This window comes from Equus przewalskii, chromosome 3 (genome assembly GCF_037783145.1).
Source record: "Equus przewalskii isolate Varuska chromosome 3, EquPr2, whole genome shotgun sequence".
Lineage (NCBI taxonomy): Eukaryota > Metazoa > Chordata > Mammalia > Perissodactyla > Equidae > Equus > Equus przewalskii.
In genome coordinates this window covers 107,712,442-107,729,076 of record NC_091833.1, presented here as the reverse complement: position 1 = coordinate 107,729,076, position 16,635 = coordinate 107,712,442, and the positions used below count along the sequence as shown (strand labels likewise).

Genomic DNA, 16,635 nt, shown 5'->3' with positions numbered 1-16,635 from the left:
TACACACCTAACAACACAGCCCCAAATATATGAAACAAAAATTGACAGAATTGAAGGGAAAAACAAACTTCAACAAAAATTGTTGGAGAATTCACTATGCCATTTTCAATAATAGATAGGACATGGACCGAAGATCAATAGGGAAATAGAAAACTTGAACAATGGTATAAAGAAATGAGACCTAAGAGACACATACAGAACACTCTACCTGACAACAGCAGAATACATGCATTCTTCTCACATGCACATGGAACACTCTCCAAAATAGACATTGTTATGCCACAAAACAAGTCCTAATAAATTTTAAAAAGACTGAACTCATAAAAGTATATTTTCTGATCACAATGGAATGAAATTATAAATCAGTACCAGAAAAAACCCTGGAAATCCATTACTATGTGGAAGTTAAACAATACACTCTTAAACAACCATTGAGTCAAAGAAGAAATCACAAAGGAAACTGATATGAATGAAAACAAAAACCCAACATACCAAAGCTGGGATGCAACAAAAGGAGGGCCAAGAGTGAAATCTACAGTTGTAAATACAACATTAAAAAAGAAGATCTTAAATCAATAAAATAACTAAACATCTTAAAGAATTAGAACAAGAAGAGCAAACTAAACTCAAAGCACAAGGAAAGAAAGAATAAAGACTAGAGCAGAGATTTTAAAAAACAGAGAATACAAAAACAATAGAGAAAAATCAACAAAACCAAAAGTTGATTCTTTGAAAAGATCAACAAAATTGACTTTTAGTTCCACTGACTAAGAAAAAAAAGACAGAAGACAAATTAAAAGTCAGAAATGAAAGTTGGGACATTACTAACAATTTTACAGGAATACAAAGGATTATAAGATAGTACTATGACAATGGTATGCCAAACTAATTGTATAACCTGGATGAAATGGACAAATTTCCCAGAAACACAAAAAGTACCAAAACTCACTCAAGAAGAAATGGAAAATCTGAATAGATCTTTAACAAGTAAGGGGATTGAGTTAGTAATCAAAAACCTCCCAACTAAGAAGCCAAAGTCAGATGGCCTCACTGGTGAATTCTTCTAGACATTTAAAGAAAAATTAATAACAATCCATCTCAAACTATTCCAAAATACTGAAGAGGAGGAAGACTTCCTACTCATTCATGAGTCTAGTATTACCCTGATCCCAAAGCCAGACAAAGGCACAACAAGAAAACTACAGGCCAAATAGCGCTTATAAATATAAATGCAAAAACGCTCAACAAAAATTAGCAAATTGAATTCAGAAGATTAGAAGGATTATACACAATGATCAAGATCAAGTGGGTTTTATCCCAGGAATGCAAGGCTGATTCAACATATGAAAATCAACTTAATACACCACACTAATAGAATGAAGGAAAAAAACACATGATCATCTCAACTGATGCAGAAAAAGCATTTGACAAAATCAAACACCCTTACATGATAAGAACAGGAAACCAGGAATAAAAAAGAACTTCCTCAACATGATAAAGGGCACATATGGAAAACCCACAGCTAACATAATCAGTGGTGAAAGACAGTTTCTCCCCTAAAATAAGGAACAAGATAAGGATGCCTACTATAGACACTGCTATTTAACATAGCACTGGAAGTTCTAGCCAGAGCAACTAGACTGAAAAATAAGTAGTATCCAAATCAGAAAGAAAGAAAGAAAATTATCTTTGATTTTACAAGACATGATCTTACATGTACAAAACTAAAGAATTCACAAAAAAACCTGTTAGAGCTAATAAACAAATTCAGCAAAGCAGCAAGATACAAAGCCAACATGTAAAAATCAATTTTATTTCTATATACTAGCAATGAACAACCTGAAAAGGAAATTAAGAAAACAATTCCATTTACAATAACATCAAAAACACTAAAATACTTAAGAATAAATTTAACCAACAAAGAAAAAGACTTGTACATAGAAAACTACAAAACATGGCTGAAAGAAATTAAAGAAGAAATTAAAACAGGGACTCAAACACACACTTGCATGCCAAAGTTCACAGCAGCATTTTCACAACAGCTAAAAAAGTAGAAACAACCCAAGTGTCCATCAATGACGACATCAATGATGAATAGTTAAACAAAATGTGGTGTATAAATACAGTAGATTATTCAACTATAAAACTAAATGAAGTTCTGATACATGCTACAACATGGATGGAACCTTGAAAATACTACGCTAAGTGAAATAAGCAAGACATAAAAGGAGAAGTGTTGTATGATTCTACTTACTTGAAATATCTATGATATATAAATGACCCAAATACATAGAGACAGAAAGTAAAATAGAAACTACCAGAGGCTGGGAGGGATGGGAGGATAAGGAGTTTTTGCTTGATGGTTACAGTTTCTGTTTCGAGTGACGAAAAAGGTTTGTACGTGGATAGTGGTGAAAGTTACATAATACAGTGAATGTACTTAATCCTGCTGAATTGTACATTCAAGAATGTTTAAAATGGTAACAGTTACGGTATGTATATTTTACTATTAATTTTTTAAAAATGCATACAAATATTAAATAAATGAGGTACTAGCCAACAGTAGAGATAAAATAGATCCTAAAAAGTATTTAATAAATCCATAAAAAGTCAGGAAAAGACAAAACATGAAGAAAGAAAAGATGAAACAAGCGGAAAACAAACAGCAAAATAATAGGCATAAATCTAATCACATCAATATTATATTAAATGTGAATGGCCTAAACAGGTCAATTAAATGACAGAGAATGTTTGACTGGATAAAAAAAAAGTAAAACCTAACAATATACGCTATCTGCAACAGATTAAAAGAGTAGTTGCCTTGGGTTCAAAGAGAGAATCAGTGGTGTGTACCAAAACAATAATGGCAATGTGAGGGGGCCAAAGAAGGTTGAGAATTTAGGTAAGAGTCTATTTTTAATCAACAATAGACAATATTTATTTCATTCCAATGAAAACCTGAAAATGTTGCATTAAGACTACACACATGACACTATATCTGTTCCCTATGGCTTCAATCTAGTATAAAATCTTGATTTTCAAGCTATATTTTTATAGTCAATCCTCTTTTAACAAGCTGGTCATAACCAACTTGCCAAAACTCATGCTACCCATCCCTGAATAAAATATAATGACTAATGCAGAAGGATATGCTGAACCTTCCCAATTAGCACTTCCGTTCCCATAAACTGAGTTTTACGTACGCATGAGTTATATTTGTTCTCAACCCTATTGACAGTTGTACTTATTATTTTAACTGGTTAACTGAAAAACTTTTTAAACTAACATAATAAATGCAAAAGTTGTTTCTAAAAATTAAATTTGTATTTTCTATTTCCTTCAGTGCACACAAAATGCACTCTCTAACTTCATGCCAATCTCTACTCAAAAAATGTTTCCTTCAAAGCTTTTTCTACCCCTCAAATATGAAGGAACATTCTTTGTATTCTCTATCCCGTAACCTAACTTTACTTCAGAACATTCAGTCTGATACTATATGTTTATTGTCTATTTCTGCTATAAGATTATAAACTCTATGAAAGCAGGAATCTGTCTTATATACTGTGGATCCCTAGTAATTAGAACAGGGCAAGTCATACAGGAGATGCTCAATAAATATCTAAATGATTGAGAAAGATTCCTTCAAGATAACATAATTAAAAAGAGACCATTTGCACTCAGATTGCAGACTTTTTCGATTAGCTAACAGTCCAAATAATATCAGATAAGTTAGTTCCTGTGTGTCCCCCATCCACAAAACGAATTCTTCCCTAAATTCAAACTCAAACTATTTTTTTAAGGATATCTCATATGCAAACTCCTCACCACTACTTGTGAAAACCATAAGGAAGACATGTAACTTTTCACTCCCAACAGAATCAAATTATCCATTTAGTTACTTCCAAAGTTAACAGTATCAGAATTTAATAATAAGCCAAAATTATACTTTGAAATAACAACCGAAAAATCACCTTCATGTTTTTCTTCAAATTTTACTTAGGAAATTAACTCTCTGCCTTGGAGGGAAGTGGGGATGGAAACTCTTTGGTATTTAAATAAAGCCTTAAAATTCTAATTTTAGATGAAGTATCCCCCTTCCAGCATTTTCCAAACCTTACACAGGAAGTTTCTAAACCCTTTTTCACTAAAAGCAAATAGAAGACACTTCTTAATTAGATTCATCAAAATTTTGACTCCCCTTGAAATCAATTTTTAATTATATAGAACTTTTAATAAGTTCTGGCTTATTTAAAAATATCCTGACAAAACTAAGAAAGACAGGGAAATTGTCACCCAAACGGACATCACTGCAGCTCTGAAATATTACCAAGAGTTATATGTGCTACTTCATTCTTTGAACAAACAATAAAACTGGTCGTGTTGAAAATGCAACTGGATAAGCTACAAATAAGTTTTAATAAGGTATAATGGTAATGAAAAAGATAATGGTACTGGAAAGTGAATTATTAGGTTTTAAACTGAACCAAAACTTTCTTTTACTTTAGAACCAAATTACATTCAAAAACAACTAAAACTGTATCAGGTAAGAATAAATATATAAAAATATAATAAAATTTTAAAAAGGAATAAAACTCAGAATATGAGTGTCCTTTGCTTTCTATTGTTTTAACTATAATACATGCACCTGAATTTGAATAAAAAGAAAATTAATGAAATGATGCACAGCAGCTAAACCACAGTAATAGTAGTTACCTTAGGGGAAAAGGGCTTTAGTTACTGTACATGACTTTTGAAAGATTTCTGTAATAATCTTGTATTAAGTATTTTTTATAATGGTAGGGAGTATTAGGTTCTGTGCTGGATGAATTTTTCATTATAATGTATCTGACACCCATTACTAAACAGATGTCGTAATATTCAAATCTATTACAGGACAAAAGAGAAAACATGTAATCAATTTCCAAAGGCTCATATCAAAGATAATCAAACGATTACTGCACAGCAGCTACCACTTGTTGAAAACCTACTGTGTCATCTATTCATCCTATGTAAGCCTCAGGTTAAGTCTTTTCTCCAACATTGTGCATAGAAACCCTCATGTGGGTTCTATAAAACATATAGTAGAATCTGGCTGTTAAGAAGATCTACCTCTCTGGGCTAATAAATGTTTCACTTCCACCCTTCCTTTGCTCTAGGAAAAAAGAGAACAATTTAATCTGCTAAAGATCATGCTTACGGAAAAAGAGAAAGTAAAATGTAGAACTCCTCCCGCGTATTCTCTTTATGACTTAAGAAGGCAATACAAGATAAGTAGATCACCGTTAAAGATCAAAAATTCTAAACTCTGGCTACTCAATTCCAATACTGCTCAGCAGTGCTTTGCCCTTTGTAAAAGTTAAAGGCTGTGTAACGGCACTAAATTAGTTCTACAGACATTCTACGTTTTCCAAGATCCCCAATATAAAACCATAACTCACTTTAAGGCAAAAAAAGAAAAAAAAATTCTAAGTATGAAAGAATAAAAAGAAATATAATTCTGTACCCCTTAAAGATTTTCTTAAACCAAATTTTTCTAGTATTAATGCCAATAAATTAGGATAGAATTATTTTCTTTCCAAAAGCCTTTACAAAGATTCCTTTAGGCTAACTTTCCTGTAGATTTAAATTAGGACTTTATTTATCAAAGTTTTCATTGCAAATAACATTTTAGGAAATCACTGAATCACGTGGGGTACCTTTGAAATATATACACTTTTTCTTTTTTAAAGGACTCAGCTTCTTAAAGAAAGAACAATGTAGAGGGCTACTCAAAAAATACTAGTTTGGGGGGCTGGTCCCACAGCATAGTGGTTAAGTCCAGCACATTCCACTTTGGCAGCCCAGTGTTCATGGGTTCGGATTCCCAGTGCAGACCTACACCACTCATCAAGCCACACTGCGGCAGCGACCCACATACAAAATAGAGGAAGACTGGCACAGATGTAAGCTCAGGGCCAATCTTCCTCAAGCAAAAAACAAAAAAGAGGAAGATTGGCAAAGAACGTTAGCTCAGAGAAAATCTTCCTCACAAAAAAAAAAAGATACTATTTCTCTACTTGGCATTCACACTTTCCATCAATATATCATCAACCTATTTTATATTTTATAGCCTTATCTCCCACTATTGCTCAATACATATCCTTCACTACAACCAAGGTGGAATGCCAAGTCTCCTCTGAACATTCCCCACTGAGTTCAACTTAATCTGCTAAAGATCATACTTATAAGAAAAGAGGGAGTATTAGGCTTTGTGCTGGATGAATTTTCATTGTTTAACATGTCTGACACCCTATTATTAAAAAACCCTAGTAAAATTCAAATCTATCACAGGGTAAAAGAGAAAACATGTCATCAATTTCCAAAGGCTCATATCAAAGATAAGGAATTACTGCACATTATTAATGCTGAGAAGAGCCATAACAACAAATAACAACAAAATAACCTAACAGCAGCTAAAACAGTGGTTTACTGTGCACTCAAGTGATGCCCACTGCTTGGAATGGTATCTCCTCCCAATGCCACCTGTCAAAATCCTTTGTCTTTGTTCAAGGCTTAACTCAGTGCCATCTCTTCCTTAAGTTTTCTGATCGTTTACTGCAATCAGATGAGAGGTCTCTCTCTCCTTTGATTCCCCACAAAATCTTTATTCAATATCCCTTAAAGAAAGTACACAAATGACACACAGCAACATAATATGGTACACACATTTTCTTCTCTGTTACAAGTCCCTGAGAGTAAAAAGTGTATCTTATTTATCTTTACTAAATACTACTTATCTTTACTAAATTTACTAAATTTATCCACTAAAGCACCTAAGAAAATGTGTAAGCATTTGCTAAATATTCGTGAAACTTTAAATTTATGTTCTCCCATATCTCACAAAGGATATAACCTGACTGAAATGAAATGTCATGCTGAAGTTAAATGTTCCAACACTTCGTCAAGTCTTTTAGTTAAATAAATCAGCTGAGAGGAATAACTTAGATTCAAAATTTTATATTCCATTTGAGAATGAGAACACGTTCATTTCCTAGTACTCTGCAACTAACTACTTACCTGAGACCATGGTCTGTGATCTGATAACATCCAGACAAACTGAGAAACAAAAGGACTCGACCAGTCTCTTGATCAGATTTTTCACTCCCAGAGTAAACTTTTTCCCTAAGCAGTCTAGTCCTTAATGCTTTTTTACACAATGCAGAAGACTCTGGGAGTGCCGACATAGTTCTTAGAGCTGTTCCTGTACAACAAAATGAATGACCGCAATATGCAAAGGCTGGAGAAGCACAATGCTGTTGCCAACAGACACTAGTCCTTAGTCCAACAATATCCTTACTGTAACAGGCAGAGGAGGAACAATTAAAGTTGGATGCTGTTTCCATTACACAAAGATTTTCAACATTTCTATGTCTCCATTCTACAGCATCTTCAATATCAGCCAAATCTTCAGCATCTAACATCCACACATAAGGAGAAGTGAAATTTTCAGAAGAAACAGGCTTAGTCCAGGGATGTTCATTATCTATTTCTTCTCCTATGTCCTTATTAGTTAAATGGTGCAAACAAGCATACTGCTTGGTGGACTGCATGGTAGTGTCTTTATTTTTCCATGTAGTCGAAGTAATTTTGCTTGTAGAAGTTTTCAAAAGGCCACTCTGATGAGATGTCAGAATTCCAAGAGCTCTAGAAATCTTCTCTAGAGCCACATCTGTGATTTTTTCACATCCAGACAGATCAAGATGCCGAAGACTCTGGCAGCAACCAAGCCAAGACCAACTATAATTAAGAGGCAACAAGACTATTAGTGGATACCGTTAAATTTTTCAAAAGCATCTGACTATATATAAGTAGACGGAAAATAGAAGAAACATTTTAAATTTAATATAATCAAACATTTATTGAATATCTATCGTCAGGCACTATTTTAGACGCTAGGGATACAAAAAGAAAATAAGAGTAATTAGGAACTAAGAGTATTGCTGACCTAACAGAAGGGTAGGAGAGGAGGAGGTTATGGAAGGGACAGACTTAATTTATTATCCCGAAAAGTAACCAGTAAAGGCTGTATACACATGAAAGAAAGAGAATAACGACTAATTAATGGAGGAAGATCCAGAAGAAATAAGCTCTAGGAATTGGTAGAGAATTAGCCTTAGCCAGAGAAGAGTACACCTCTCCCTCTGAAAGAAGAAGAGAGGTGCTGATATAAATGCTAGGGTAGGAAAGAGGAGGGTGAGAAAGAATAAGAAGGAAAGTGGTGGCTTCCAAGGAAATAAAATCTGTAAAGACTGTAGCTTGAAGTAAGTGCCACAATTTCGGAATAACTATGAAGAATGTAAGAGAAAGCCTTGCCAAATAGCATTTGGAGCCCAAGTGGAACTGAAAACTTCTTAAAAACATAGTGCCAATCTGTATGTTGCACAGCAAGGCTCAAAGGCCTAGACACAATAGAGGATTATAAAGATGACAGGATGATAGACTGAAGTTTTGGATCAGCTGGGATCTATAGACAAGAGGCAAAGAACTGGAGGATGCTATCAGGTGATAGCCATACATGACTCACATCTGATAGTAAAAAATAATAGTATGATTAAACTACAATTACACAAATGAGAAACTACAAAACAATTCTACTGTTTCATAGTTAGAAATCATTGTATTTAAATATTCAAAAATAACTAACCTGTCAAATGCAGAATCTGAAATGTCAGTTTGGGTAAGATCCAGATGCTCCAGGTTAGGACAAAGCTCTAAAATCTGCCTAACCTAAGGAAGAGAAAAAGATCACTGTGAAGATCTGTAGACTTTTAGCTAGATTAAAAGAGAGATAACTTTTAGTAAATAATATTATTATATTGTCAATAAATAATATAATCAAATGATTCTCAAATCTTTGTGCATGTAAAAATCATTTCAATTCTGCATTAAAAATATATATTCTGGGCTCAAAGCCTGGAGAATCTATTTTAGTAACTGTGAGATTAAACTCCTGTTTACATTTTTAAGGAATATCCAAAAAGATTCTCATGTGGGATGTCAAAAAACAGTGATTTAATCTTACTTGCCCATCTTACCATGTCTTATATATCATAAAGAATCATATAAAACTGGGCTTCTTCACTTAATATCTGTGAAACTGAATAAACTGTTTAACCTCTCCTAGTCTCTGTTTTCTTTTCTATAATGCATGACAAAGATATCTATGTACAAAGATTACTGTGAGAACTGAAATGAAATAATATGAAAGTTAGCAGTGTATGCCTACCCATGGGAAGGCACTCTCATGGGTAAATATAGTTTTTTTTTTCATTAATTAAATTCAGGCATAGGCAAACCGAACTGAGATCATTGCTACTTTTTCTTAATACCCAAACTAGTGCTATACATACCATTTTGCTGGAAACTGCAGAGCTGTATGCTAATACTAAAGTTTTTACAGAAGTACCAACATAAGGTAGAACATTATGAATTAAGCCATGGAGTAAACGTTTTTCCATTTGTGCAATGCTGATAGCAATCGATTCCTCTGCAGACTCTTCTGTAAAATGAATTCAAAAGTCTAAGAACTTGATACACTAATTAGGCTACTCAAGGAATCACCAAATCATTAAATATGAAATACTTTTTGCTACCCTCAAACTCCCTTTTGTATGCAAAGCAAGTTAAATGGACAAGGTCTTACTCTCCAGGACTTAATATTTAACAATCTTACATCAACTAAAAAGAGACAAAAGAAAAAGAAAAGGTTTACAGTGAGAATGAAGGGAAGATTTTTCCATATGCTTCAAGGTTGAAGGTGATTTTTATATCAAGGTAGGGAGCAGAGGGAAAGAAAAAATAACTCCAGTTTCAGGCACTTAAAAAGTTTTGGAAATGAACTCTGAATACTTTAAGAATAGTAGAAGTTCCTCAAGAGAATACAGAATATCAAAAGAAAAATGAGTCATAATAAAGTACCATTTGTTATTTTACTGAAATAAAAGGTACAGAGAGCTAGAAGAGTTTTAAAACAATTAAGTTAGCCTGGTCATAATGAAATAAAAAAGAAAAGTACCTTAGAATTTTTAAGAACTTAAAAATGAGTATGGCTTTTGCTTTCTGCTTAATAACTTCTGGAGATCTTGGACGTTTACGATAGGATGCACTACTATAACAATGAACACAAAAGAAACTACAAACTCCAATTTGATATAAGGAAAAAAACTAACTACACTAAAAAGAACGAATTAATAATTTTATCACCTGTCTCAGAATCCTATTATTATTATGTTTACCTAAAGACCTAACTTGAATGTCTCTAAACATAGAACAGTTTAACAGAATAAGTTAAGGAAGTCTCATTTAAAATAAAACTGAATGAAGCTGACAAGAGGAATCTAAGTAGAAAGAATAATTCTGAATTTGTGGCTAATGGATCCATATTTACAGCTATTACCCTAAATTCCTTTTAACCAGTCACTTTAGCCAGTCATAAAATATAGGAATGAAAATGACTTCTAGTGAACCCTATTTATTCTACTGTTTTATTCCCAAATGATTCTTTTGTTTCTGTGGCCCTCCCTATTCAAATGGGTATTGTTTACTGTGAAATCCTAAACAAAAATTAAACATCCTATGACAAACAAAAACTTCTCTGCAAGACTAGCAAAGACAGCTAAACTGAAAAAGCAATAATAAGATGGTAGATCCAAAGTTTATTCTTGGATCCACTAAACAACTCGACAGACATATTACCTTAGCAAGGCTCACTCACTATAGCCTTACCTTTCCCTTTAAATATGAAGGAAAACAACGGCCTTCTCTTTGGCTATCTTCAAGTGTTGAGACAAATACACTAAGTTTGATAAAGCTTTTAAAATGCAACATGGGTTTTATGAACTAATTTCCTAGAATAAATAAATCAAGTCTTCCCTGGGGAACAGCTGAGTAAAGACCACACCTCCTTGAGGTCTTTGCTCAAGTTTCTCAGGGGACCTTCACTAATCACTCTATTTAAAACTATAACTTGTTTCCTCTCTTCCCAGCACTATTTCTCTTCATTATTCTTCTCCACAGCACGGACACTATCCACTACAGCACATATTTTGCCTGTGTTTATCATCTGTCTCCACTCTCTAAAGTTTAATCTAAACAAGGCCAAGGATTGTTTTTCCATTTTATTCACTAGTAACCTCAGGTCCAGGAAGAGCCTGCCACAGGGTAAGCACATCCCCAAATCTAACTGGAATAGACCTCCTCTTCCTTATAGAGCACCTTCCAACCGTTCAAAACTATACCAAAATGCAGTACCTTCGTTTCCTAAAAATAAACTTGCTGCTGAAAGAATAATCTTTATATTTATAGCCCTTACTTTCTACATGTTAAGTTCTTTTGCCAGATCAGCTTACTACTTTTTAAGTGGGCAACTTATAAATAAAAATTCCCTCAGGATCAGTTTTACCAAGTAGAAGAATGTCTTATCCATTAATTGTTTACTACTTCATCAACTTTTAGTAATAATTTTCTCAGACAGAATTTATGTCTCCTTCCTCCATATTCCCAAATAGCATCTTCCTGCACCTCAACCATAGCATTTTTCATTATGTACTCTGAATTAAGAATCATGTATTCTAAATTCTCCCCCATTTCTGACTTCTTTAAGGGTAGGAATAAAGTCTTATTCACCTCTGAATTCTATATTGCCTAATGAATGGCTACAGTAGTTTTATAATCCCTTACCATTTACAAAGAATATATATTACTTCTTAATTCTACAACAACCACGTGAGGCATGTGGTATGACTGTTTACAAATGAATAAACAGATTCAACAGCTTCATGCTCCTTCCACTGGGCCACAGATGACTGAATAAATACTGCTGAACTGATCAAATGAAATGGTTTTAAATCAATGAAATGGTCACTATATCAAATGATCAAATGAAATGGTCACTATAGTGCAAAACACTATGGTGAATGTACATTATTTCAATAAGAAAACAGCCATCATTTTCTGATTTTTTAAAGTATTTAAATATAAGAACATATGGGAAACAACCCTATAGACATTTAAATTTACTTCAAAGAGAATAAATTTTAAATTTGATTATTCCCTCAAATTTTAAAAAGTAGTAGGCTTAAAAACATGGGAGTTTCTTTAGAAAATACAAAATACGTAAATCTTAACACTTAAGTACTAATTATTAAATATAACATTAATTATAAAGCACCATGTAATAATTTAATTCCAAACACAGCTTACCAGATTCATCTATATCGGCATCTTCATCCCACTCCTGAAAAGCACGACTTTCATCTTTTCTATTTTTTACCCATTCCTCATCAGGTTCAGTATCAAGTTCAGTTGCAGGACCACTATACCAGTCACCTACTCAACAAATAAACAAGGGGAATGAAATAAAATTAGATGGCTATCATTATTTAAAAATACCCTATTTATAATAAAAATCTCTACACACAGAAAGTATTTGAGCCCTAGGCAATGGGGCAGCTATTGTTAGAAATACTCAACTGCGATTAAAAAAAATTACACTTAAGCAAAGAATTCAATTTCAGACATACTAAAAAGAACTATGAAAAATAATTATCAACAGTCTTATGTGCAATTTTAGAAATCACTGAAAACAACTTAACCTTTTTCCCCTCCTGTGGCTTCACATTGGCTCCAGCAACAACACCCCCACTATGACGATAGCTAACAAACAAAAGGAAGCAAGACTTTCTGCCCAGTAGTGAATTAGTCAGCAATTCATAAGCAGGTGGGAACAGAAGTCAAAGGAAAAGATTAAAGGAAAGCTAAATCATAAATTTAAAGATCCTAGAGAATATACTGCAATTAAATTACATGATTGTGAAGTGAGAGACAATGCAAAACTAATTTACTGAACTACTAACATTACATCTAAATTAGGGTTTCTCAATCTTGACACTACTGATATTCTGGGCTGAGTAATTCTCTGTTGTGGGGATCGGTCCGGTGCATTGTAGGGTGTTGAGCAGCAACTCTGGCCTCTACCCACTGGATGCAAGTATAACCCAAGATAGGACAAACAAAAATGTCTCCACAGACATATCAAAATGTCCCCTGGAGGGGGGTAACATCAATTCCGATTGAGAACCTCTGGAAACAAATACTATAAATAAAAAAATAAAAAACATTTCTATTGGAACTTTTTGTTTAAGCATATTAAAAACAGGAAAAAAAGAAGTATATTTAAGATCTGGTTTAACTTCACAGAAGTCTAGCATACCATTATCACATTTGATCTTTATATCAAACACTACCTAATCATGTAATTCCTAATAATTAATTCTTTATAACTAAAAATATAGCTAAAGTATTTTACAAATCCGTATTTGCCTTATTTGACATTCCACTTATCATAATTCTACAACTAATAGAAAAGTTATTCCACAGAATAATAATAATCCTAATCATTTGGATCATGTAAGTCTACCCAAAAGCCCATACAGCTTGACTCAAAAGTATTAAATATTTAACAATAATTTATTTTAAAAGTGCTATATATTAATGTAAAAAATAAAACATAAAATCAGACAATTTACTTATTTGAGAAATATATATATTTGTCAAAGTGACAAATTACAGAAAACTAAAAAACAATTAATGTGAATTTTGTGGTTAATACTTACCCAGAAATTGTTTTAATTCAGTGACAGAAAAATATGCCATATTAGTTGCATTTATCCCATGACTGCATTATATGCTCATGAAAAGAAAATTTTCTTTAATTGTTCACATTAAAAGTAACTTACTACAATGAAATTAATTAATATGAAATTGTAATTTACAGAATGAGGCATTACTAATCACACACAAAAAAATAACACTAAAGACAAAACAAGATTCAGTTATTTTGAGCCTCTATCAAAAAGAAGCCATAAAGGTGCCTCACCTTTAAATTTTATAGAATTTATTTTGCATTTTTTAAATAATCTAATTATTTAAAGTTGTTCTGACAACCTATTAGTTTTATTTTTAACTTTCTGTTGTGGAAAATTTCCAAACATAGTCAAAAGTAGGAAGAAGTAGCATTAAAAAGTAGCATAATCAATACCTATGTACTCGTTACCCATCTTCAACAACTATCAACATTTTGCGAATTATTTTGCATTCCCTCCCCAACTATGGTTTCCTAATTATTGTAAAGAAAACTGCACACAGCACATAATTCACTTATGAATACTTCAGCACTGCTAGCTTTTCAAAAATGAATACAAAGAACACATAATCTAACTATGAAATCTACTTTTTGGTCAACCTCTCAGAGTTTTCCTCCCTGGCCTTGCTCATTAATGTCTGAGTATTCACCTAAAAAAACTAGATTGAAATATTTAAAACAAACTAAAAGTCCCATTTACCTACCTCTGGCCCAATGAACAGGGTAAAGATGTTTCCAAAGCGATCCAGTTTTTGCCAGTTGAGACCATTTAGTGCTTACTTGACTGCATCGACATAATTCTTGAGGATTAAGATAACTGAAAATTGACAGCATTACCTCAGGAGGAAGATGGATTATACTTGTGGATTGCTCTGACACTTCCACTTCTGAAATAAAGAAGAAAAACTTTAACATTAAAGACTATAAGAGCAAATGCAATAAGAAATTACAATCACATTTCTATAAATAAAATCCAGTGCCTAAAGTCCACTCTTTCCTGCTTGCAAGACGTGAAAAGGAAATAACATGGATTAGAGGTAACATGGGGATGTTAAACTTGTTAAGGGTTAAACTATCACGGCCTAAATCACATTTCATCGGTGGGAGCTACAATAACAAACACAGAATTGACTTCCTCTTACAAGGGCGTCACAGAAAAAAATACTCACTTTGTAGCATAAGAAGCATCATTTGAAAAGGGAACCCAACAGGTTATACTGCTTTAAATCCACAAGTGTAGAGTCTGTCAGATTATGAGATCTCCAAGGCATTTTTAATGACATATGCAAATCTCACATTTTCCATTCATGTATTATGACTCCTGTTAGTATCTTCCTTGTGCTCCCTCTTTGATTTTCACATTTCATATAAGAAGTCTGTGAAATCTGACTTCTTTAATTTATAGGCGCCCTAACTTACTTATACTTTTTATGAGCCAACTGACAGTATAATGTAAATACTTTTAATGCTGGTAAACATTTATTAGGAATTTTTGTCAGCAACTACTGTAGAAAGTAGTCACTGGATGTCCAATTTCCTGTAATGTACTACTTCAGTGACAATTTTATGAAAGAAAATGGTAAATGAGGTGTACAATAAAGAATATAAAATGTAAAAGGTGGGGCTGGCCGGCAGTGTAGCAGTTAAGTTCACATGCTCTGCTTTGGTGGACCAGGGGTCACAGGTTCAGATTCTGGGTGCAGACCTACATACTGCTCATCAAGCCATGCATCCCACATACAAAAGAGAGGAAGACTGGCACAGATGTTAGCTCAGCAACGATCTCCCTCAAGCAAAAAGAGGAGGACTGGCAAGGGAGATGTTAGCTCAGGGACAATCTTCCTCACCAAGAGAAAAAAAAAAGATTTATCATTAAAGTACTATGAAGAATTTGAGTACTTTGTATGTCTGTTGTCTCCACAAAGCAACTTAAATATAGAAATGCTACGATCAAATTACTTTAACCTAACCCTTTTTAAATGGCAAATATTTGAAACATACTACAGCTGTAATTTGCTCTGAAGGAGTGGGAAAACGAAATGTAATAAGTGTGATGCTTTTAAATCCCATGTTATAATTACAATTAAAACAGACAAAACAGGTCTTAGCTTGGTGTCTAAGACACAAGCTGCATTTCAGAGTGAAGCACACAAGCTTTATGGGTTTAATTATAGTTTAACCTATAAAGACATTTCTGTTTCAACATGCACCTCACCTACTTTGTTAAAAAAAATAAGAGAAAAGGACCAATTTCAAAGAATTTTAAGCTATTTTAATAGGAAAGTCATTGCTACTGAGTATCTAAAAGCAGCAAAAGAATTTTTGCTAGCCTAAGGATGCCAATTTTCTTTAACGATGTTTTAAAATGCAAAGGTATTGAAGATAAGAATAAAAATGAGGAAGTAGTCTATTAAGAAAAAAAGGAGATATTTTATCTACATTTCTCGTTTGTTTTCAAAGTAACTGTATGTATAAAAACTATGCCTCTCATACTCACTCCCCTGTGTATTACTGGATATACGCTAAGAGAATGACACATGGGAAAGGATGGAGATAAAACTATAAGCATAACTGATTTTGAAAATTGATGAAAAAATAAGGATAAAAGCAAGCACTACGGGCAATGGAGCTCAGACAGTTGGATGATACTGCAAAAGTGCTCTGCATATGGTAGTTTTCAATAATTTTGATTGACCAAAATAATAACTGCAATGATTATCATTATCAATATCATTATTATTATGTATATAAATTCCTTTAAACAGCACTATATTGCATGTGTCTCAAGTTTACAAAATGTTAAACCATCCTAAACAAGACCAAATTCTAAGATAGAAACTACTGACTTCAACTAAATTTATACTTCAAAATACATGGCTTAAATTATTCCTCAAACAAAATCTAAAGTTCATATCAACAAGAAGCAAATGGCTTTGGAAATGACTAATAAATCG

General features: G+C 33.1%; 1 protein-coding gene across 2 annotated transcripts in view; it reads right to left on the bottom strand.

Moving 5' to 3' along the window:
- The window catches only part of FBXL5 (F-box and leucine rich repeat protein 5), a 43,596-nt gene that overhangs the window by 14,244 nt on the left and 12,717 nt on the right, over window positions 1-16,635 (bottom strand). For both annotated transcript variants that reach the window (XM_070613216.1, XM_070613217.1), the window contains 5 exons: window positions 14,386-14,568; window positions 12,241-12,366; window positions 9,390-9,538; window positions 8,684-8,766; window positions 7,057-7,776 (listed from right to left, as the gene is read on the bottom strand). In XM_070613216.1, coding sequence (XP_070469317.1) covers window positions 7,057-7,776; window positions 8,684-8,766; window positions 9,390-9,538; window positions 12,241-12,366; window positions 14,386-14,568 — 1,261 coding nt within the window. The remainder of the gene's footprint in view (window positions 1-7,056; window positions 7,777-8,683; window positions 8,767-9,389; window positions 9,539-12,240; window positions 12,367-14,385; window positions 14,569-16,635) is intronic.